Source organism: Hylaeus anthracinus, unplaced genomic scaffold (assembly GCF_026225885.1).
Source record: "Hylaeus anthracinus isolate JK02 unplaced genomic scaffold, UHH_iyHylAnth1.0_haploid 4, whole genome shotgun sequence".
NCBI classification, from domain to species: Eukaryota; Metazoa; Arthropoda; class Insecta; order Hymenoptera; family Colletidae; genus Hylaeus; species Hylaeus anthracinus.
This window is the reverse complement of record NW_026535289.1, coordinates 11,490,710-11,510,941: the sequence shown is the minus strand read 5'-3', so window position 1 is coordinate 11,510,941 and position 20,232 is coordinate 11,490,710. Positions and strand designations below refer to the sequence as shown.

The window sequence follows — 20,232 nt, the reverse complement described above, 5'->3', positions numbered from 1 at the left end:
TTGGCAATGGAAGGGCGCGTATCGCTTCGCCAAGTCCTGCGAATGCACGTACAAAACGCGTTATAGACAGAGCAAGCTGATAAAATAATAACGTTTCCGGCTGTAATTTATAATGGTTGATACGAAAGTGTTTTATAAAATTTTCACGAATTTCAGTCTGGCAGCCAACGCGTTGATGTAACTTCTATATTTCTGTATATCTATCCCAATGAATGTAGGCAATGATACATTATTATTTTTCTTGGAAAGTTTTTCCACGTTCTCTATCTATTTTTACAAGTAGAACTCCGGTTTCGAAACTCTATCCCTTTCATATTGAAATAATAAGCTTAGTCATTTGGACAGGTTTAGTCATAAAATAGAAGACTACATTGCTCAGGGGCTGACTAAACAAATATTCTGACACTGGAGGGAATATATCACGATAAAAATACGTTGGATTCCTAATGAATTCTGATTAGAACACGTGCACCATCTTGACGTTTTTAGTATCTGTGCGATGCAATTATGTTTGCAACCATATCACTTTAGTATTTACTTATCGTAACATCACTTGCGAATTGTCCTGAACAATATAAAAGCTACAATATGCCTTTATTTTTGTTCTTCTTGGTACAGATCGTTGATGCAAATAGTAACGTAAATACTAATCTAACTAATGTAATATTTCAACGCATCTGTAAATCATAGTCAATCTCCAATCGATCACTTTTCAACGAAACTATTTGCATGACGCATGCTTGCTTCCTGATTATTCGTTATTTTCATACTCGGAAAATTACTTGTGCATAATTTATTTCTACTTTATCTCTTTATTGCATCTCGATCGGTGTAGCAAGCTCCTCGTACGGGCGTGATATTCTCGATGCGTGCTCCATCGTCTGTCAGAGATAAGAAGAAAAACATCGTTGTTGTTTTTAACAAAATTAGCCCGACGTATCCATGTGAATCAGAGATGGCCAACATTCTTATCTGGACGAATATTAAAAATTCGAAATATCGCGATTTTTTAAATTCCGTTCTTTATCCTGTTCTATTTTTAGAAAATTTGTTGTTTTGAGAACCACGTGAGTCGAAGATTAGGTCCACTTGATTTCACCGTGAGTTTCCGAAACATAGTTCGTCCTTCCTGTTGGAGTGCCCAAGAGGACGGAATCGGTAGCACCTGTTCGTGAGAAACAAATCAAAAGACCATACATTAGTAATACGCATCTTTCGCGAATAGAATTGAAAGAAACCCAAATTATTTACCCGAGTCGATCCTCTATAATTTTCTCACGTGATTCTCCAAACAATACGTCCACCGAGATCGCGTGGACAATAAATCACTCGCAACTTATGACGGTGTATTAGGGAGACAATGACTGTAATGCGGATAATGGGCCAATCGGGCGCGTTTGCGTTTTTATCGATACGTATCAGGCAATTTCGACGGTTGTTTCGCTCTTTCCTCTCTTCCGACAGAGATAGTTCCGCGCGATCCAAGATTCATGAGTCATCGAGAATTCGAAACCGATTCAGAACTGGTTGTTTGGCCGATGGAATGTAGCTTTTAACAGCGAGCAACCGAGCATCCTGGCAGAAAAGGGATGCGAGAGAGGGTGCAGGCGGATTATACGCGTTTAAGAGCGAACGTACACCTGTGGGGCATCCAGCGCCTTCCTCATTAAATTTCAATCGGAGCCCTGATTTATTACCTCGTGTCTGTACTTCGCGCTTCCACCTCGTTCGGGCCGATTGTCTTCTCGGAATTCTGCAAAAAGCCTCGAGTCTGAGAAGAACGTTGCCGCGTCCGTTGAATTAAACAGCTCGCGAACGTATTGTTCTACGCAACTGTTTTTGGATCCAGCTCACCTATCGGCTCTTTCTTCTTCGTCGACGCGATTCACTTGCAAATTCCGTTTCCTCCCTCGTCGCATATCGCGTTTCTTGCGGCTGCAAGTGTTACGTTAAATGATAAAGGGTCCTTCAGAAGGGGCTTCCAGTTTTTCTTTTTCAGTCAACACACGTTGCATTAAATGTAACTTACTTTAGTCGAGATAAAACTGTTTGTATCTTTTGAAAACCTTTGTCACTAAGAATACTATATCGATGTCACTCTAAAATTTACTTAAACCGTGCGCGAATAAATGCAGTTGCACTTTGAATTTTACAATGCAGAATTATGCACGTATATTCTATTCCCGTCAGCACGCGTAGGCACTCGATACAAAATTGGACACAGGTTTATTCACAAGCTCGTCGTCGGATTTAAAATCGACCGTACATTAATCGTGGCATCGATAATTCTTAACGTTGTCGCGTGCAAGCAATATCTGTCTTCGGGACACCTGCTCGAGACAAGCAAACACAATGGCGCTTAATCGGCCAGAACGATCGAACTCTTCGATTGAACTCGTTCCACTGGTAGGCGTACCGAGCAAGATAATAACTTGCTATTCCTCGGCTACCTACGTGCCCATGGCTGTAATTCGCTAGTAGGGTTCGCAGCTGGCCTTTTAACGTATTTTGTAACTATTTTATCACTATATAACGACGTTGCTATTATTGATAATTAACTGTATATTGTTCGTAAGTTTCAACCCCTGTTCGATCCTGTTATATTCCTTGACATTCATCAATTATATGTTTTATAACGAGAAGCTTGATTTTGTAACATTTGAAAATTTGTAAACATTTCGCACATTAGACACGCGCCTCTAGAAATTAATATACACGCCTATGCAATTTGTTCGTGCTTATACTGAACTCTAGACTCTAGAGCAGTGTTTGCTTTGTGATTGCTATTCCAGTGCTCGCTCACAATTGTCAGATTAATTTTATTTATAACTAAAACACTCTCGGCCCCTTTATTATCTGTTTTATTTATTCTTAAATTGTACTCTCGAAACTACAATTGATAATATGTATATACAACCCTCATTTCTTTAGCAATAAAAAGTCTGTTCAAACTTTATTGTTACGACTACCAAAACGATTTCACTTCAAAAAATACAAATCTTTTGAAAGTACAATCGTTACTCGCCACTCCATATCTTCCCATTATTCAAAGATGTTGCACTCCTTTCCTTACGATAATTATTGCACTTACTCATAGATAACGGCGCATCGATAACAACGAAAACAAATATAACAGTTTCGAGTACGAGTCGTTTGGAGTAAACCGCGGTGATGAGGATTTCCCGCAACGAAGGGGATTTAATTAATCGAGTGACGCAAACGTCGAACCCTATACTTCCCGTAAACGAAGCAAAATTTCAAGATTAAACGAAGACAACCGTTTACTCGGCGAGTGCATTCGGCGCAGACGTTGGCATTCGAATGCTCTCGGTCCAGCGGAGAAAGTAGCGACGATCGTGAGCTCAATTACACCGTCGTGCCTGATGTAATTGATGGAACGTTTCGGTACTCGTACTTCGAAATGTCACTCGCTTTACAGCACGCTTTTGGATACGTTCGGATGAATCGAAATAAAATATCGTATCGTCGACGAGTCGAGCCGATTTCGGGGCGATTAACAATTTTACTTTCTCGAGTGGTATTCCGTCGCGAAGTCGCGGCGAATTCAGAAATCGGTCAGTGATTGCGTCCCTGTTCAAGAAGGGACTTAACAGGCTGCTCGTTGGCCAAGCCGCCGTCGGTTGGACAGCAACTCACTTCGTCGTCCACTCTGGCACACCTGTTCACTCAGGTATGCGATATTCCCTCTCTGTCTCGCTCTTTCTTCCCTTCTTGCAGTTCCTTCCTCCCGTCCGTCTCTTCTCCACCTTTCTTCTATCTCTTTCTTACCCCTCGACACGACACACGGACGGTGGTTTACCGTTGTCTCAGTGATTCTGGATCCACGGATCGAGCTGGTCCATTCGCGGCGATGCAAACATTTGCGGCTTAAATAGGCGATCTCGTTACTTGGAACAAAAAATTATTACCGTGGATTATCCATTAAAATATACGTTTCCCCAAAACGAACAAAAATATTTGCGACGCCTCCGTGTCTTTTAATTTTAATAGTATCTTTTCTGCTCTGTTACGAGTACAGCCAATCGAGCTGTGCAATTAGTTGGCCGTTAAAGCAATTACCGTAACTGGAAGCGTGTCGACGTGTAAATTCCTCAGGAAAATTCACTTTATATTACAACTCGATTCCCTTATTCAAAACTATATATTTACTATATTGCTTGTTTACAAAATTGTATAAACCATCGCTGCTACAACTACGGAAAAAAAAAACTTGAAAATAAAAAAAGAACACCCCTCTTGAAAGTTGTAAACTAAAAAATTCCCTTGACTTTACAATGTCCCGTTCCTCGTCCTCGCCGTGATCCGATAAACGTTGCCTTCTTCTGATGCTCGGACGATCTGCATATTTAGTATTACATCGTGTACCTAAGAGTGTAGCGTAAGAGTCGTGATAGTTTGCCCATCGGTTTGCGGATCCGCGATATCGGTTGTCGTTTATCCGTGTATGCTCGCGTCGGTCGGCCCGGCGGCTTGTTAAAATTCATCTTCTTCCCTCTCGCGTTCCCGTTCACGGAGTTTACGGTGCCGCCAAGTTTCCATTTATTACCAGGCGAAGCCCATGGGGCCCGTAGTCCTGACAGTTTCAGATTGTTTCGGACCGATTGGAACAAGTGGTCGGTTCAATCTATAGGGGGGGCACTCCCCGAGAGTCGGTTCTCGACCTGGCCGAGCAGAAGAACCAGACAATAGGACGCCAACATCCGCACCGGCGTGCAACTTGTCTTTTTTCGGTGTTGCTCGTTTGTTAGCGTTTCTTCTTTCGCACGCTCTAATGCGCCCGGAGAAATTGTTCGCCGACCTCGAATCGGATAGGTCTCCTCGACCGATTTCTACGTCTCTTCTTGAACGAGGGACACCGCTTTTTTTTTATACAAAAGATGAGTTATTACTGTGTACACTTTTTAAACGAAGCACTTTCTTTGTGCAAAATTTACACCAGGAAAATTACTACAGCGTAGACAATCGTTTGGTTCTGTAGAACTGTTCGAGACGCTAGCATTGTGCGATTCGTTTTCAAACGCGATTTTTAATACGAAATGATACCGCGATAGCTCTCAAGGCACCTTTCTTTTGTACAAGATCAGAGTCAAGAATGTTACTATGATGTAAACAATTTGGTCCTGCCAAACTATCGAAGATATCGTCGCAGTGTATCATGCGGTGACGCAGAAGATTCAATTCTCGGTAGTTTCGTAGAGTACCTGCCTCAAGACGCGAGTTCCATCTTGAAGTTTGCAATATCTGTACGATGGAAATTTGTCGGTGGGCGATTCGTGCAAGTATTTCTCCAACAATATCGTTTTACCGTCCTCTTCGTTCGTTAAATTCCATATATTGACGAAGTACATCGAATACGTGTTAATATTGTTCATCGCTGTGGTGGACCACGCGCAGAAGTACACCTAAGCGATCGATAGAAATACTTTGGTTAAACAATTCCAACAATTTTCAATTTTTCCATTTATTTATTTTTGTTCACTTTTACTCACGTTCGTTTTCAATATTCTCGAGCATGAGTTCATCGTGTCGAGAATGATCGAACACGTTTTGGCGATGTGAACGTTTTCCATCGCCTTGGTTTTCTCGTGAACGTTCACGTAGGTGTCGAAGTCATCGATTAAGAGCACGGAAGGTAGGGTGGCAAAGGTGTGCAACTCGACGAGTCGTTTCACCAAAGCCTCGTAGTTCTCCAAGTACCTGCGATATTAATTTCTCGCGATCATTCAATATTCGTTTCATAATCAAGCACATTTGTTACATGGCGCTGTATGGTAACGCAATCTTGTTCTACGGTGACTTCGTTCATGGGCTTTGGGATACTAAGAATTACGAGATAAATTAACTAATTCGCGATTGCATCACGAAGAGGATTCGAGGCACGTTTGAGATTTGTTTAAAATTACGAATTACTTTAGTTATCGTATTATTCTAAACTAAATCAAGTAAATGGTTCCAGGCACTTAATTAGGCTAACCAGGAGATAACTAGATTTATTTTCGTTCGCATTTTCAATTATTTCAAGGTGCTTCGGTTGCTTCGAATTTAAAAAAATGAACATTTTTTCTACAGTACAATGAGAAATGTTGTGCTGCTCGCGCTGTGAAAGTTACGTTGCCCACAGCGAGCAGGAGAAAAAAAAAATGAAAAGATAAATTCCAGCGCGTGGTTACAGCAATACAAAATTCTCCGATCCTATCTTTCATATTTTCTCGAGTTGCGAGTCTAGCTGATGTCACAAGCGGGCAGAACATGGAAGGACACACATCGATGAACGAAAGAATAATTGCGTCATTGCGTATTGCTAGAATAAAAATAAATTTATTTCGAGCGACGTACGTCCATATCGACAAAAGTTATAAAAATGTGTAAAAAAAAAGTTGCTTGCTTGGTTCTTTTAAGTGCGTAAGTGTCACTTCAGTTATCGGACTGAATCTATACAACAAAATTTCTATTCTTCTTGGCATTACTTTGCCTTATAAAGCTAGAGTATCCCGGAGTTGCTAAGTCCGTACTGTAGCTGCATATTCGCATGCTAAAACCCCTGAGGGCGTGCAAAAGTTAAACTATTACACCATGTAATATTTGATAATTATTCTCCCTTCCGCGTTCCTCTTCTTAAAAATAGTACGAAATCGGTCTCAGTCGATTAAGTTTAGCAAAAAGATCCGTATCGATACTACGAATAATTAGAATAGAGAATAGCGTTCGTCGGAATTAATGGAACGTTCCCGTACATGCAACGATAAACATTTTGTTCAAATTTAATGTTCATGCGTAGCATCACGAGCCGCCATCGGTAACACAGCCTGCGCGTCGATGATCAGAAAGAGGAATTTTCCTCTTTTGCCGGAAACCACGTTCAACGAATCCTCCGCGCGGACATAGAATTTCGATGTTTGAAAAAATAAACCGAAGAAGAAGGAAACCGCTGATTTGCGACGATCCTCGTTCGACCGTTTATTTTACTGTTCCCTCTGGTGCCGTGATGAATAGCGCATAAAAATTGCGAACTTCGCCGTTTAATGGAGGCACGGGCCGAAAGAATAAACCTTTTCAAACTGATTCATATGTCCAGCAAATATTATCGTTGTACGAGCTAAACAAAACAAAACAAAAAAAAAAGAAAAGATTAGACCAGGCTAATGTTACGAGGAAATTTATTCGATGGGTCGTTTATACTTCTATAACGATATTACAAAGAGGTAGGGTTCGCGAGTGTTTGTGCTCGATGACCTCAAAAACCGTTGAATCTATTTGGACAGGACTTTCGTCGTTTGCTTTCTTGTAATCGTTCGAGTGTCGTACCGCGAATGTTTATGCAAATGTATATTTTATATGGTAATATGTGCGCACTTATGTATAGCAAACATATCGGAATACAAAATATATGTTGGAATAAAACATGTCATGGAACATCAAGACAAATATTCCCATAGAAATAATATATTACGCGTATGAAGTATTCTCCCAAAGGGATCTTAGGATTTTGTTTAACAAAAAAAGATCTTACAGCCCCTTTCAGAGAACCTTTAATATAATGAAACATGTAAGTACTCGTATTCCTATATAATTATCTTGTTTATTTATTATTCTTTGCTCAAGCTCAACGTAGTGTTTCCGTATTCCGTATTTAATTAGCAAACGACATTACTAAAACGAAATTAGCAGGCACAACTATCCGTAACAATTTGGTATGAATATACGAATATAGACTTTACATGTACCGAGAAATTCAGCTAGTTCAATGATAAATAGAGGTCCTCCGCGCAGCAATGTACTGCGTACTTGGTGGAATCTAATGCAATCCGATGAATAATGATCCTGCAGCGTGATCTATGAGCGTTTAAGGGGGGCTCTTATGAAAATACGATCAGTCGTAAACAACGCCTATGTTTATGCGCGCAGAATGTCAATAGCTGTCGCGTATGACGCGCAAAAGTAACTAATCTTCCTTGATCGATCGCTTCCTGGACGTTAAACAAACTTTAAAAACGTTCCATCCCGTGGTGCGTGGAATAGTACCAGTCGAAACAAACAAAAAATATTCAGAGAGCTTTTAACTATTTTCAAATAATAAAGTTGTCTATACTATCCGTCGAAAGGTATAACAATTAACATTAACAAACATCGACAACTCCGAGGACAGCGAATATAAATATTAAATGCTCCCCTGACTATAAATATTTTTCGATGCGTTCATCTGTGTGGAACGTTACGGAAGAATCGGTGTCTCACAGTTGGGCGATGTTCGTTGTAAGTTTGGTTAAGTGGACATAAATCTGACGCTCTTTTTATAGAAACGAATCCCGAAGGCCGTTGCACGTGCAGAAGCACCGCAAGAAAAGTGTTCCGCTTACATAAATCTCATCAGCTTGAAAGCCGCGGGTGCTGGATTACTTCTGTCGTGATAGGCCGCCGGCAGGCTCTCCAACGGGGCTGGTGTAATGTAAACGACGCGGCGTCCTTCCTCGGCCCAGTAAATTGCTGCCTGCGAAAGAAAACCCGATTCCGGAAGCGTCGGGATCGCTCGTGACAAAATGGACCCGCGATAAGTGCCTAACCGCGCGATGAAACACTCGAGTTTAGGCAACGACTACATCAGACCATTCAGAGCTGTCCAAACGAAGCTCATCGACACTCGAGTTACGACGAATCGATCATACTGCACCGTACCATCTAGCAAAGCGATTTTACAAGTTGCGTACGGTTGCCACCGTAACATTTTACTAGATGGCACAGTAAATTCGTAGTAATTGAAATGTATAGAACGAGTTTGGACACCTTTGATTTACAAAATAGACCTGCGTTAAGTGCCTAACAGCGCGATGGAACACTTTCATGGAATAAATAATACTTGCCAAATAAGAGATTGACATAAGAACGATACAACAAGACAAAAACGTAAAAAAAAGAACAAAACGAAATCGTGTAAAAATGGGAAAAAAGGTGTTATAGTCACTGGTGTAAGACTTCACATCCAATAAATAAAAAACAAAAATTATGTTTGTTAGTAAGCAACATGGTCTCGATCGATGTAAATTTGATGACTTTTAACGTTCTGAAATAAATTTTTTGTAATTTACTGTGACAGTTTCAAAATACTATGATGCAATGTATTTTGTGCTTATATCCATGTGGAGTCTTGGAGAAAGGCTGTATTTCTTCAAACCGTTGCATTCGATAACGATAAAATCTACTGTTAGTATGGCGCAATTCTCCGCACGTTTGAATTTAGATTCTATTTACGTTTTATATCGAACACGAATTCTGTCGTTACCAATTATTCGTATTTACAGAATGTTCTATAAAACAAGATTCTGATTTAAAAAGAAATTAATGGTACAATACAAACGACACGAAAAAATAAAAACACCGTAATAATCGAGTAATTCGATACTGTGTAAATTGCTTTCATTATTTAACTATGTTAATTATGATGATAAACACAGAAGGTACAATTATTCTGTTATAATTACCTCGAATATGAAAGATTTGCTTAACTCGGCAGGCCCACAAAGTAACGTTGTCTTCACATTTTTCTTAGCGGAGAACATGTCTTCCGCCGATTATTAAAATCGTATTTAGGTTATGCGATTACCGCGATAAGTGATGTGAATTCTTTTCTTTGATAATTATTACTGTGTACTGCCAATAAAATGTAATACTTACAAACGATACATTAATATCGTGGTATCTATTCTAAAACTAGCTAGTGTTTCCCGTTATCCGATTGTTTTGTTTTTTTCTGCAGTACTTTTGTAAATACTGACTTGCGAAAGAAATTTAAATGAAACGTCATCTTATATTATCCAGTAGCGTCATCTTTTAACGTAATTTCCTCGGCAGCGACATCTTAAGTGGCATATGCATGTAACGTATCGAACACTTTCGGGATTCCATTTATTTGAAAGGTTTCTGTCAGATTGAAAAAAAAATTATACTTGAGGATATAAAAACATGTTCCAAGAAATTATTTCTATCGGTTACATAACTAAAATCATGTTCGGATGATGGTATAGCCATCTAGTGGTGAACATACTGTATTAAATTTTAAACTTTTGGTCAACAGTGATCAACAGCAAAACACCAAAGTTTGTAGTGAAATAGTTCTCATTTTTTACGCTGCATAACGCCACTACGTGAAATTCTGTATACCGACATTCGAGTAATACATAATCAGATATATAATCACTATTTCACTACGAATTTGTGCGTTCTGTCATTGTGAGCGGTGACCAAAAGCTCGAAATTAAGTTTCTAAACTACAAATGTAAATTTATATGTTAACTTTATTTTTAAGGTACAAATATATTAAATATAAAAATGTAACTTTTATTTAAACCTTATTTAGATTTTTGATTAAATTTTAACACGCATACATAGAGTGGGAAGTTTAGTATCACAGTATTAAAAATTGTTTGATACTTGCTTACTTATGAGTTTGCACTAAAGACATAGATACAGTCTTTAGCACAAGAGTTTGTAACTTACAAATTACTTTCCCCAACCTAGAAGCATAATGATATATATTTAAAGTCATTATACAATGTAATTATTAAGAGTCTGAGCTTGTAGTAGCATACCTATTGTGATAATCTTCGATAGTGTCATGAGTATGTAAGAAATCTTTAAGACCATTATTAACACTTTGATACGTATCATTCTGTGATTTAATTATATCCATGATAGATTGTAAAATTTTTACACATGATTTTAAGGTTTGCATTGTTTCCATCTGTTCTTTGGGTGTTTCAGGAAGAACTATATCTTCACAGAGAAGTACATCGAAACGTTGTAGTAGAGAATATAACTGAGATAAAGTATCTTGCAATTTTGTAATATCATCACTATCTGTAATTAAAACAAAAATTACTTATCTTCAAAATTTCATTTAAGTATAATAATTTCAAACTTAGATATTCATTATGAAACTTACTAATATACTTCTTTACATTTATAATTTGTGAGTCTATATCATTTTGCAACTTAGTTAAATATTCGATATCTCTCTTTCGGGTTTTCAATTTAAATAATATCTGTTCATTGCCATCAATTTCTTCAGTAATTTTTGCTAATTGCGATGAAAATTGTTTCTCCTTCTTCTCCATTTTTTTTTTCAAGATAACTTCTATCATCATTAGTTGTAAATATTCGTTGTAAAGAAGATCTAACTCTGCATCGTTGCCTTCAGGATTTTCTGAATTTTCAGAATTTTCAGAATTCCTTGAAACACCTTAATCAATAAAATAACAAACATATTACACATGATAGTTCTTTACTTTATTAAATAAATAATATGAAGTCTTTATTCCTTTATCTTACCACCCTGTGAAAAGGTAAAATCACATGAAGCCATTGTTAATCTGTGTCGAGAAGGAAGTGGACGACTGCTAGTTGCCATGGTTCTGTTTAAAGGATCCATTGAGCTCTATTCTAACTGCTTAACTGGAGTGCGAACTGTGAGAATCTCTATCATAGAGCTCAATGAAAGGATCTAATGTAGCAATACGATGCGGAAGTCTAAAACAATACAGTGTGTTTCGTTTATCTAGCAAAGTAAATATCTCGTGACCCACTGAAGTTACGAAAAAAATTTATTTACAAAAATTGTTCGGAGGGGGGATTTCAAAGTCAAAATAAGTTTTCCTACATTACACAGTTAGGACTCTTTATACAGACTATTTGAATTGTTTGATTTGTCTTGTGACATAGCGCCGCTACAGTAATGCTTCGACGTGAAAAATGTGTAGTATAAGCTGTATAAGACTAAATGAGAATGTAACTAGATACCAAATGCAGACAGAAGAAAATTTACGATGGAATGATCAAATTTGTGCGAATCAAGGCATCCACATGTAGATATAATATATTGAATCTGCGATTTGATAAATAACGGCAAAATAAGAGATTCCTGAGATTGAGGACTTAGGACCTGAAAAACATCAGAGTTTCGCCTCTATAAAAGTACTCTACGGTTTAACTACATTTCCCCCATTTCCCCCACATGTATAACGCCGTAAGGGGATAGAGAATACGTTTGGCGTGCCTTATTCCCCTCAAACGCTAAAGAATTGTCACGTGTGTTGCATCAAACAGTATAGTTGGGTATAGATATCTATATTCAACGCAAGTGCATATATAGGTTATGCAAACATAAACAGAATTTGACATATACGTTTTGTAATGCACTTTGTATGAATTTTGAAAAAAAAGTATGAGCAAAATAAACTTGGAAATAATAACTTTTGTCTTCGTGTGCTGAATCTTGACTGTTAAACTCTTAGAGCGGAAAACTAAGCTAAAAGAATGAGCGGTGAAACACAAATCACTAATATCGTGAACGATATTTTGGTAAGTTAGTTTTATTGTTACCTTTTAATGATCTATTTCTTGCTTTTCTGAATAATTTTCCTCATTGAATTCTGTCACATTTTATTTATTATCACAGTAATTATACTTTTTGCGTAACTATTTTTATGAAACTGTTACAGAAAGTAGAAGCTATTGAAGAAGCTTTTAGCTGTGTACTTGTGCATCATCCGAATAGTGAGAGCGAAAAAATATCAGCATGGCAGGCAGAGTTATCATCTGCTATGTCAAATTTGTCCAAGGAACAGCAAGAAAATGCTGTAAAACAATTTTTATCCATGACAGCAGCTATGACTAATCACAGGCGATTACAATTGTTACTCTCCTTACTTGAACATTTAGTTACTTCTAATGTGTTGCCTGCAAGGTAAGAAGAATATGTTATGAATTAAATGCAATGTATATTTATATGAAACTGTATTATAGTTTAATATACACATATATGTTTTTAGACTTGTGTGTGAGTGTATATTCAGTTGTGATAAATTACAATATCAGTTAGAAGATTTTTGGGTTGAATGTTTTGTCCTCATTCGACATATTATCGGAGGTGTTGATTATAAAGGTGTTAGAGAAATAATGAAAGTGAGTATCGATACAATAAGTTTCAAAATTCTGTAAAAGTGATAGAGTAAATTATAATTATAATGTTATAGGGATGCAAAGAAAAAGCACAAACTATTCCTGCAAGATTAAATGCTTCTGTTCAGCCACAATTAAAAGCCTTGGAGAATGTAATTGAATACATTTTTGATAGAAATGCTTGTTTATTACCAGGCTACTTTATAGTGACTGAAATTCAAAAGGACTCTAGTGGTAGAAATTGGCCACATTGGGTACGTTACTTGAAAGGTAATATTTACTACATTCTGTTAATTTCATTATATCTTACAAGATTGATTACTTACAGAAACTGGCAAAACTGCTCTCAAACTTTGTTGAAAGTTTTCGCAATACTGCACAAATGGTGTCTATAGTAGGGCATTCCAAAATGCTACCAGTTGTAGAACACACTGGGTATGCAGATTCAATTAATCCCTGGGCACTCGATACAACGACTTTGAAATTTTCTTTAAAAGGGAATTTGCCTTATGACGAAAAATTACTTAAACCCCAAACTGGGTTACTTAGATATGTCTTGGAACAACCATATAGTAGAGATATGGTGTGTTCGATGCTTGGTTTACAAAAACAGGTATATATTTATACCTTAAAATTATATTTAAAAAGAAAATGTACATACTTTGTAATATTATTTTGTTTATATTATAGCAAAAACAACGATGTATAGCTTTAGAAGAGCAGTTAGTTGAACTTGTTATTCTTGCGATGGAACGCGCAGAAAACGAATCTTTACCAGCTGAAGGAACAGATGGTACAGTTGCCAATGACTATGTATGGTTGCATCTTTCATCGCAACTTATATATTTTGTACTTTTTTCATATGCCTGCTTTCCAAGTATTGTAATGGCAATACATGATAAACTAGCACGTAGAGACTTAAGAAAAGGGAGAGATCACTTAATGTGGGTCCTATTGCAGTTTATTTCTGGAAGTATTCAAAGAAATCCGCTATCCAATTTCTTGCCAGTATTAAAATTGTACGATCTTCTTTATCCAGAAAAAGAACCTTTACCTGTTCCGGATTATACTCAAGCATTATGCACTCATCAAATGGCTATTACATGTATATGGATACATTTATTGAAAAAAGCTCAATCAGAGCATTCAAATATCCATAGACCAATACCTCACACTTTGAAACTTCATCACGAATTTTTACAGCATTTAGTAATGCCCAATACTTCTCTTTGCATGGGTTCAGACTATCGCATTGCCTTATTGTGTAATGCGTATTCCACAAATCAGGAATATTTCGGTAGGCCAATGGCAGCTTTAGTCGATACTATCCTTGGTACTCAAAAAGGTCAGCAGCAACAACCAATGCAGACCTTACAAAATAATGCAGCTCTTGCGAGTGGCCCAACTACACCGTTATCTATGTCGATCTTGGATTCGTTAACAGTTCATTCGAAAATGAGTCTAATACACAGTATTGTTACCCACGTTATCAAGTTAGCCCAATCAAAAAGTAATATGGCATTGGCACCAGCATTAGTAGAAACTTATAGCAGACTACTGGTGTATACTGAAATCGAAAGTCTCGGTATTAAAGGTTTCATCAGTCAATTACTTCCAACAGTTTTTAAGTCTCATGCATGGGGAATATTGTATACACTCTTAGAAATGTTCAGTTATCGAATGCACCATATACAGCCGCATTATAGAGTTCAGCTTTTGTCACATTTACATAGTCTCGCAGCTGTGCCACAAACCAATCAGACTCAGCTTCACTTGTGCGTGGAAAGCACTGCTCTTCGTTTAATTACCGGATTAGGATCTGCTGAGGTTCAGCCACAACTATCTAGATTTCTATCAGAACCCAAAACTCTTGTATCCGCGGAATCTGAAGAGTTAAACAGAGCTTTGGTATTGACATTGGCGCGGTCTATGCACGTCACGGGAACAGGATCGGATAGTCACAGTGGTACATGGTGCAAGGAATTGTTGAATACAATAATGCAAAATACACCACATTCGTGGGCTAATCATACTCTCCAATGCTTTCCTCCGGTATTGAGTGAATTCTTTGAAGAAAATAGCGTACCAAAAGAGAATAAGCAACAGATAAAAAAGGCAGTAGAAGAGGAATATCGAAATTGGGCTTCCATGAGTAACGAAAACGACATAATAGCACACTTTTCTGTACCTGGGACACCGCCCCTTTTTCTATGTCTTTTATGGAAGATGATTTTTGAAACTGATCGTATCAGCCCAATCGCATATAAAATCCTAGAGAGGATTGGAGCTCGAGCATTATCGGCTCATCTACGAAAGTTCTGCGACTATCTTGTATTCGAATTTGCTAATAGCGTGGGTGGACAGCATGTAAACAAATGTGTAGATACGATTAACGATATGATTTGGAAATACAATATAGTAACCATCGATAGACTGATTCTTTGCTTAGTACTGAGAACCCATGAGGGCAGTGAGGCTCAAGTATGTTTCTTCATTATTCAATTACTTTTGCTCAAAGCCATCGAATTCCGAAATAGGGTTCAGGAATTTGTCAAGGAAAACTCTCCAGAGCATTGGAAACAATCAAACTGGCATGAAAAGCATCTTGCGTTTCATCGAAAATTTCCCGAAAAGTTTGCTCCTGAAGGTATCATGGAACAAACCAGTGGAGGACCTGGTCAATATCAAAATTTACCAGTCTATTTTGGAAACGTTTGCTTACGATTTTTACCAGTTTTCGACATTGTTGTACATAGATATTTGGAAATTCCAGCAGTATCTAAAAGCCTAGAAACGTTGTTAGAACATTTAGGATGTTTATATAAGTTTCATGGTTTGTATATTTTCCTATTAAATATTATACTATAATTTTCGTATTCCGGTTACTTTAGTTTAATCTTGTATACTGAATTTCAGATCGACCTGTAACATATCTTTACAATACGTTGCATTACTACGAACGTATGTTAAGGGATAGACCGCCTTTGAAACGACGTTTAGTGTCTGCTGTTTTGGGTTCACTAAGAGAAATCAGAGCACCAGGATGGGCACTTTCGGAGGCTTATCAAATGTATATGACTCGGTCAACCGATGACGTTGTTTCGTGGATGCCTGAATTGGATTATTATATTCGTTTAGTGCAAAGAATTGTCGAAAGTAAGTTCTTTTTAAATAAACATATTCTTTTTAAATAAAAAGTATAACTAATGTTTCTTTTGCAAAAATTTGTATTGAAGCAATGTCGAGTACGGCTCATTTCCCTGCCACTGATTGGAGGTTCAACGAATTTCCAAACCCTGCTGCACATGCACTGTACGTTACATGTGTCGAACTTATGGCTGTTCCTGTTGCTCCTAATTTAGTCGCTAATTCGTTGTTGGATGTGGTCGCGAAAGGGTAAGATGAAGTAAATCAATGTTATACATGTTATTGAATTTCTTAGAGTATATTAACAAACATTTAATTATATTAGGTATACAGTCATACCATCGGATGAAATTCACTTGTGGATAAATTGCGTGGGTTTATTGTTAGCTGCTTTGCCAGAATGTTATTGGTCAGCACTTCATGATCGACTAGTAGAGACTATTAGCAGTCCAGGATTAGCTAATTGGCAATACAGTAATTTAACTCCGTTTCAAATGTTCAATTTTAATAATACTCACGACAGTCTGCTGGAAAACAAATACAGTTACATGTTGGCATTGGCACACTCTGTATGGTATCATGCCGGTGTTGGACAAATAACCAAGATGCCTCAGTAAGTCTAAAGACGAATGCACCATACTTATTATAGTAATTTTAATATAATTTAATGCAATATGAATACGTTTTTATTTAGGTTTATTAAAGAGAAACTTCAACCAGTTGTGAATAGCGAAGAGCAATTAATATATGCTTGCCATTTAATTGGGCCCTATTTGGGAAGAGCCAATGCTGAAAGACTTGGAGAATTAGTAGTCTCATTATACGAGATGCTTGAACATGTGGATCGTCTTCAGACTCATTTAAAATACATGGAACCAGTTTGTGATTTATTGTATCCTTTCACTAATTATTACTTCTGAAATATCAACTTTGAAATTATATTGTTCGTCCAATATTGATGTAAATACGCGTATAACTCGCTAATAACTAATATTTTTCTTAACAAAAGTCGTAATAGGTACCACATAAAATATATGTATCTTGGTAATATGATGAGAAATGAATTGGAATGTATTATACGAAGATTAAAGCCGGCTCTGCAAATGAGACTACGGTTCATCGCTCATATAAACATAGACGAAATTCAGTCTTCCTGAGACATTCCTACCACGAGTAATGCGGAAGTGAATACATAATAACGTTAAGTCTTGGTTGCATCTACGTTGCCTTTTTAATAATTTAATATTATTTTTACACGGGCAACGTGCTGTAAGTATACGATAATTAGTATTTGAACTTAAAACAAATAATATTCTTTAAATGTCAGGAAAATATGTATATCTCGTATAAAAAAGGAAATTGACTTTTTACATGCAAATAAGAAATGCACATAGAAAGTGAAAGTATAGCAATGAAGTATTATAAATACAACAAAATTTAAGTTGATTTATCTAAACTTTATATTTATGACGCTTATCACTACGTATATATTTTCACAGTAATGTGAAAAGGCAGTATGATGCATTGAACGGGTTTATAAATGTATATTGTCATAGTAGAAGGCATAAGTTAAAAAGCTCGATGTTTTATACGTATTTATAAATTCACTAACCCTATTTATAAGCAAATACTGTACGATATGTTCTGAAATAAGTTCTCGTAAAATTTTACTAAATGATCATTGTAATACTGTAAGTGGTATTGCATATATTTTACTTTAGAAATTTAAATCAACATGCGCACGTTCGTGCGCGTAATATAGAAGGATTAAACTATTTATTATCACATATTGCGGAAGTAGTTTTATATCTCTGTTGTGATACTTAAAGCCTATCATAGTTAACATTTCCCTCTTTTAAATCTGCGATCAATTGTGCAAATTTCTCATGCGAACACTCGTTTTCTTGTACAAACGGCTGTGCTTTCATTTCTTTCGTCCATTCCATCTAAAATAAGTTTGAGATGTCAGCTTCTATCGTAATGCATAAAACGATTTTTACAAAATGCTGAACTTACTAATTGTGAGAATCTTGCATCTTTAATAATAATATGTTCTTTATAAATTAAAGATAGAGACTTTCGTCGTTCAACCCACGGCCACATCATTATATCCAACATACCGGGTTGAGTTCCTTGAATAAAAAGTACAAAAACAATGTTAGCTTGATAGTTTGTATCATTGAAGTTTAGAAACCAAAAAACTAATTTACAAACCTCCAAAGAAAGTGGTTCCACGAGATTTAAGTTCATCTTCATATTCTACTAATAGATCAAATATCTGAGCAATAATATCACTCAGTGGCCTTTCATCATTGCCATGTATACAATTTGAGAAAATACTAACAATCTTAAAATAATAAACAATTGTCAGTAATTAGTAGTAGAACTCGTGAATATAATAAAAAAGTTAAATTCCACGATCTAAATTTAACATTTATACTATTAACACTCTAATTTTCTGATATGGGATTACTGTGAGAATTACAAAAATTAAGTCTACAGATGATCACAAACTATGAGATCAAAATATTAATAGAATAAAAAGTTAAGTAAGACTGAAAAATGTATCTCTTTTAACTTTCAGTAAAATAAATACTGATACATGTACACATTTGTAACAATTTTGAAGACAATTATTTTATCATTGCTTTCTAATATGTATTGAGTAAACATTTGTTGAAATATTTTGCATGTAAAATAATATAAATATACGTATTTATTTCCATATAGTGATTTCTGTTACCTTAGAATAATGATCCAACAATTCCAGATCACGGGCCTTTGTTGCTTCATGATATAAAGGGGGTTCAGGATATTTTTCATCCAAATAATTTGCTATATCTATTGAATCTGTAACTACCTTACCATCGGTATCAACAAATGCTGGTACTTTACCTTCTGGATGAATCTAAAAAATTACAATAAATAATAATCAATTCATAGAATGGTTATTATCTTATTTACTCCTCAAGCATGATGCAATTTCTAACCCTAAGTGATTTGATACAGTTACTTATTCAAATTTTAGTGATTTTTAAATTAATTCTGTTATAGAAAAAATATTTTAAAAAAGTGTTTAATACATAAATATAGAAACACACTGTATATGCTCACATAGGTAATAATTTGTTGTTGTTAGGCACATATATGTACCAATAGTACACAAAAGGTTAATGAAGGTTTATGGGTCAATATATTGCAGATATCAGACCTAAAGGATTAAATAAATGATATGATGTATGCATCTACCTCAAAATACCATTCAGGCTTATTTTTCAAATTGATGTTGACAATGTCATGGGGAATCTTTTTGTAAGAAAGTATTAATCGAATTCGATGTGCAAAAGGACAAAACATCATGCTGTATAAACGTGTTTGTCCTGATACTTCTGCTGGTTTCTCAGAACCTACAATGCATATTTGTTGTAAATATCTGTGTAGTCTTTCAGATGTTAGATCAAATACAATAAAAGGCTAGTTATGACACAATAAAATACAATTATATTTCATGTAATGATATAAGCAAAATTTCATAATATAAAAACCTTCCAACTTTGACTACAGAGTAAGGAATGTACTGATTCATTTCATTAAAGATTTCATTCAAAGTTTCTTAACGAGAAAATCATTCAACTTTCAAAAAATAAACAGTGTGAAATACTTACCAGCTCCCAGATGCGCGCTACTCATGATTATTAAATATATTTAGGAATTTGCAAAGAAACAGTTAAAAGAATGATAAAATTTCAGAGAAATGAGGAAATAGTTATGCTTAGTAAAGTGTTGGTATGGTAATCAATTCCAATAAAAGCTGACAACACGTGACTATTTATTCGTACTTATGACGTATGTTAATCGTGTTTCTATAAATGGATGCTAATAAAATTACTTCGAGAAGTTACCGAAGAGGCTACAATACTTGAATTTCAACTATTTCTAGACCGAACAAATTACTGAAAGTCGATAAATGCAACTGACATACGACGATGCTGCAGATCAGATGGTTGCAGGTTGCAGACTGACAGTTCGCACTGTTTTTTTTTCTTTTTGAAGAAACAAGGTTACCTATGCGCATGAGCGAAAGTCGATTGATCGAATCGAATGTTTAAACGT

At 36.2% G+C, this 20,232-nt stretch overlaps 4 protein-coding genes across 6 annotated transcripts; 1 reads left to right on the top strand and 3 right to left on the bottom strand.

Annotated features, from left to right (window-relative positions):
* Positions 1 to 4,147: 4,147 nt before the first annotated feature.
* Positions 4,148 to 10,152, bottom strand: LOC128894975 (uncharacterized). Its single transcript, XM_054157129.1, has 5 exons — positions 9,792 to 10,152; positions 9,498 to 9,666; positions 8,379 to 8,509; positions 5,511 to 5,718; positions 4,148 to 5,423 (listed from the first exon to the last, which is right to left on the bottom strand). Exons 2-5 carry the CDS (start codon positions 9,573 to 9,575, stop codon positions 5,196 to 5,198), a joined length of 645 nt encoding a protein of 214 aa, XP_054013104.1. The 5' UTR covers positions 9,576 to 9,666; positions 9,792 to 10,152; the 3' UTR covers positions 4,148 to 5,195.
* A 138-nt stretch (positions 10,153 to 10,290) lies between these two features.
* On the bottom strand, positions 10,291 to 11,771 carry LOC128894970 (uncharacterized). 2 transcript variants are annotated; one of them, XM_054157123.1, is made up of 5 exons: positions 11,624 to 11,771; positions 11,344 to 11,541; positions 10,958 to 11,254; positions 10,605 to 10,872; positions 10,291 to 10,529 (listed from the first exon to the last, which is right to left on the bottom strand). In XM_054157123.1, exons 2-5 carry the CDS (start codon positions 11,441 to 11,443, stop codon positions 10,451 to 10,453), a joined length of 744 nt encoding a protein of 247 aa, XP_054013098.1. In that variant the 5' UTR covers positions 11,444 to 11,541; positions 11,624 to 11,771; the 3' UTR covers positions 10,291 to 10,450. The 2 variants fall into 2 exon arrangements, with proteins under 2 accessions (XP_054013098.1, XP_054013099.1); XM_054157124.1 differs by lacking the exon at positions 11,624 to 11,771 and having other exon boundaries at positions 11,344 to 11,616.
* Positions 11,772 to 12,237: 466 nt separating this feature from the next.
* On the top strand, positions 12,238 to 17,908 carry LOC128894952 (mediator of RNA polymerase II transcription subunit 23). Of its 2 annotated transcripts, XM_054157080.1 has the most exons (11): positions 12,238 to 12,372; positions 12,513 to 12,757; positions 12,843 to 12,975; positions 13,047 to 13,226; positions 13,301 to 13,585; positions 13,663 to 15,805; positions 15,889 to 16,128; positions 16,209 to 16,368; positions 16,445 to 16,732; positions 16,814 to 17,011; positions 17,138 to 17,908. In XM_054157080.1, the coding sequence occupies exons 1-11, from the start codon at positions 12,328 to 12,330 to the stop codon at positions 17,274 to 17,276; spliced, it is 4,056 nt and encodes a 1,351-aa protein (XP_054013055.1). In that variant the 5' UTR covers positions 12,238 to 12,327; the 3' UTR covers positions 17,277 to 17,908. The 2 variants fall into 2 exon arrangements, with proteins under 2 accessions (XP_054013055.1, XP_054013056.1); XM_054157081.1 differs by lacking the exons at positions 12,238 to 12,372; positions 12,513 to 12,757; positions 12,843 to 12,975 and having other exon boundaries at positions 13,105 to 13,242.
* Positions 17,879 to 20,140, bottom strand: LOC128894972 (pyrimidodiazepine synthase-like). The gene is made up of 6 exons (XM_054157125.1): positions 19,785 to 20,140; positions 19,369 to 19,526; positions 18,863 to 19,027; positions 18,334 to 18,466; positions 18,136 to 18,251; positions 17,879 to 18,065 (listed from the first exon to the last, which is right to left on the bottom strand). The coding sequence occupies exons 1-6, from the start codon at positions 19,807 to 19,809 to the stop codon at positions 17,943 to 17,945; spliced, it is 720 nt and encodes a 239-aa protein (XP_054013100.1). The 5' UTR covers positions 19,810 to 20,140; the 3' UTR covers positions 17,879 to 17,942.
* Between the last annotated feature and the right edge of the window lie 92 nt (positions 20,141 to 20,232).

Coding starts and splice junctions, on each gene's coding strand:
- LOC128894952 (XM_054157080.1), top strand. CDS start 12,328: ATGAGCGGTGAAACACAAATCACTAATATCGTGAACGATATTTTG. Junction 12,758..12,842: donor TCTAATGTGTTGCCTGCAAG/GTAAGAAGAATA, acceptor ATATGTTTTTAG/ACTTGTGTGTGAGTGTATAT. Junction 17,012..17,137: donor GAACCAGTTTGTGATTTATT/GTATCCTTTCAC, acceptor AAGTCGTAATAG/GTACCACATAAAATATATGT.
- LOC128894970 (XM_054157123.1), bottom strand. CDS start 11,443: ATGGATCCTTTAAACAGAACCATGGCAACTAGCAGTCGTCCACTTCCT. Junction 11,255..11,343: donor TTTTACCTTTTCACAGGGTG/GTAAGATAAAGG, acceptor TTATTGATTAAG/GTGTTTCAAGGAATTCTGAA. Junction 10,530..10,604: donor ATCGAAGATTATCACAATAG/GTATGCTACTAC, acceptor TTATGCTTCTAG/GTTGGGGAAAGTAATTTGTA.
- LOC128894975 (XM_054157129.1), bottom strand. CDS start 9,575: ATGTTCTCCGCTAAGAAAAATGTGAAGACAACGTTACTTTGTGGGCCT. Junction 8,510..9,497: donor GCAAATCTTTCATATTCGAG/GTAATTATAACA, acceptor TTTCTTTCGCAG/GCAGCAATTTACTGGGCCGA. Junction 5,719..8,378: donor TTCAAGCTGATGAGATTTAT/GTAAGCGGAACA, acceptor TTAATATCGCAG/GTACTTGGAGAACTACGAGG.
- LOC128894972 (XM_054157125.1), bottom strand. CDS start 19,809: ATGAGTAGCGCGCATCTGGGAGCTG. Junction 19,527..19,784: donor TAGCGCGCATCTGGGAGCTG/GTAAGTATTTCA, acceptor TATGCATTGTAG/GTTCTGAGAAACCAGCAGAA. Junction 18,467..18,862: donor TGTTGGATCATTATTCTAAG/GTAACAGAAATC, acceptor TATTATTTTAAG/ATTGTTAGTATTTTCTCAAA.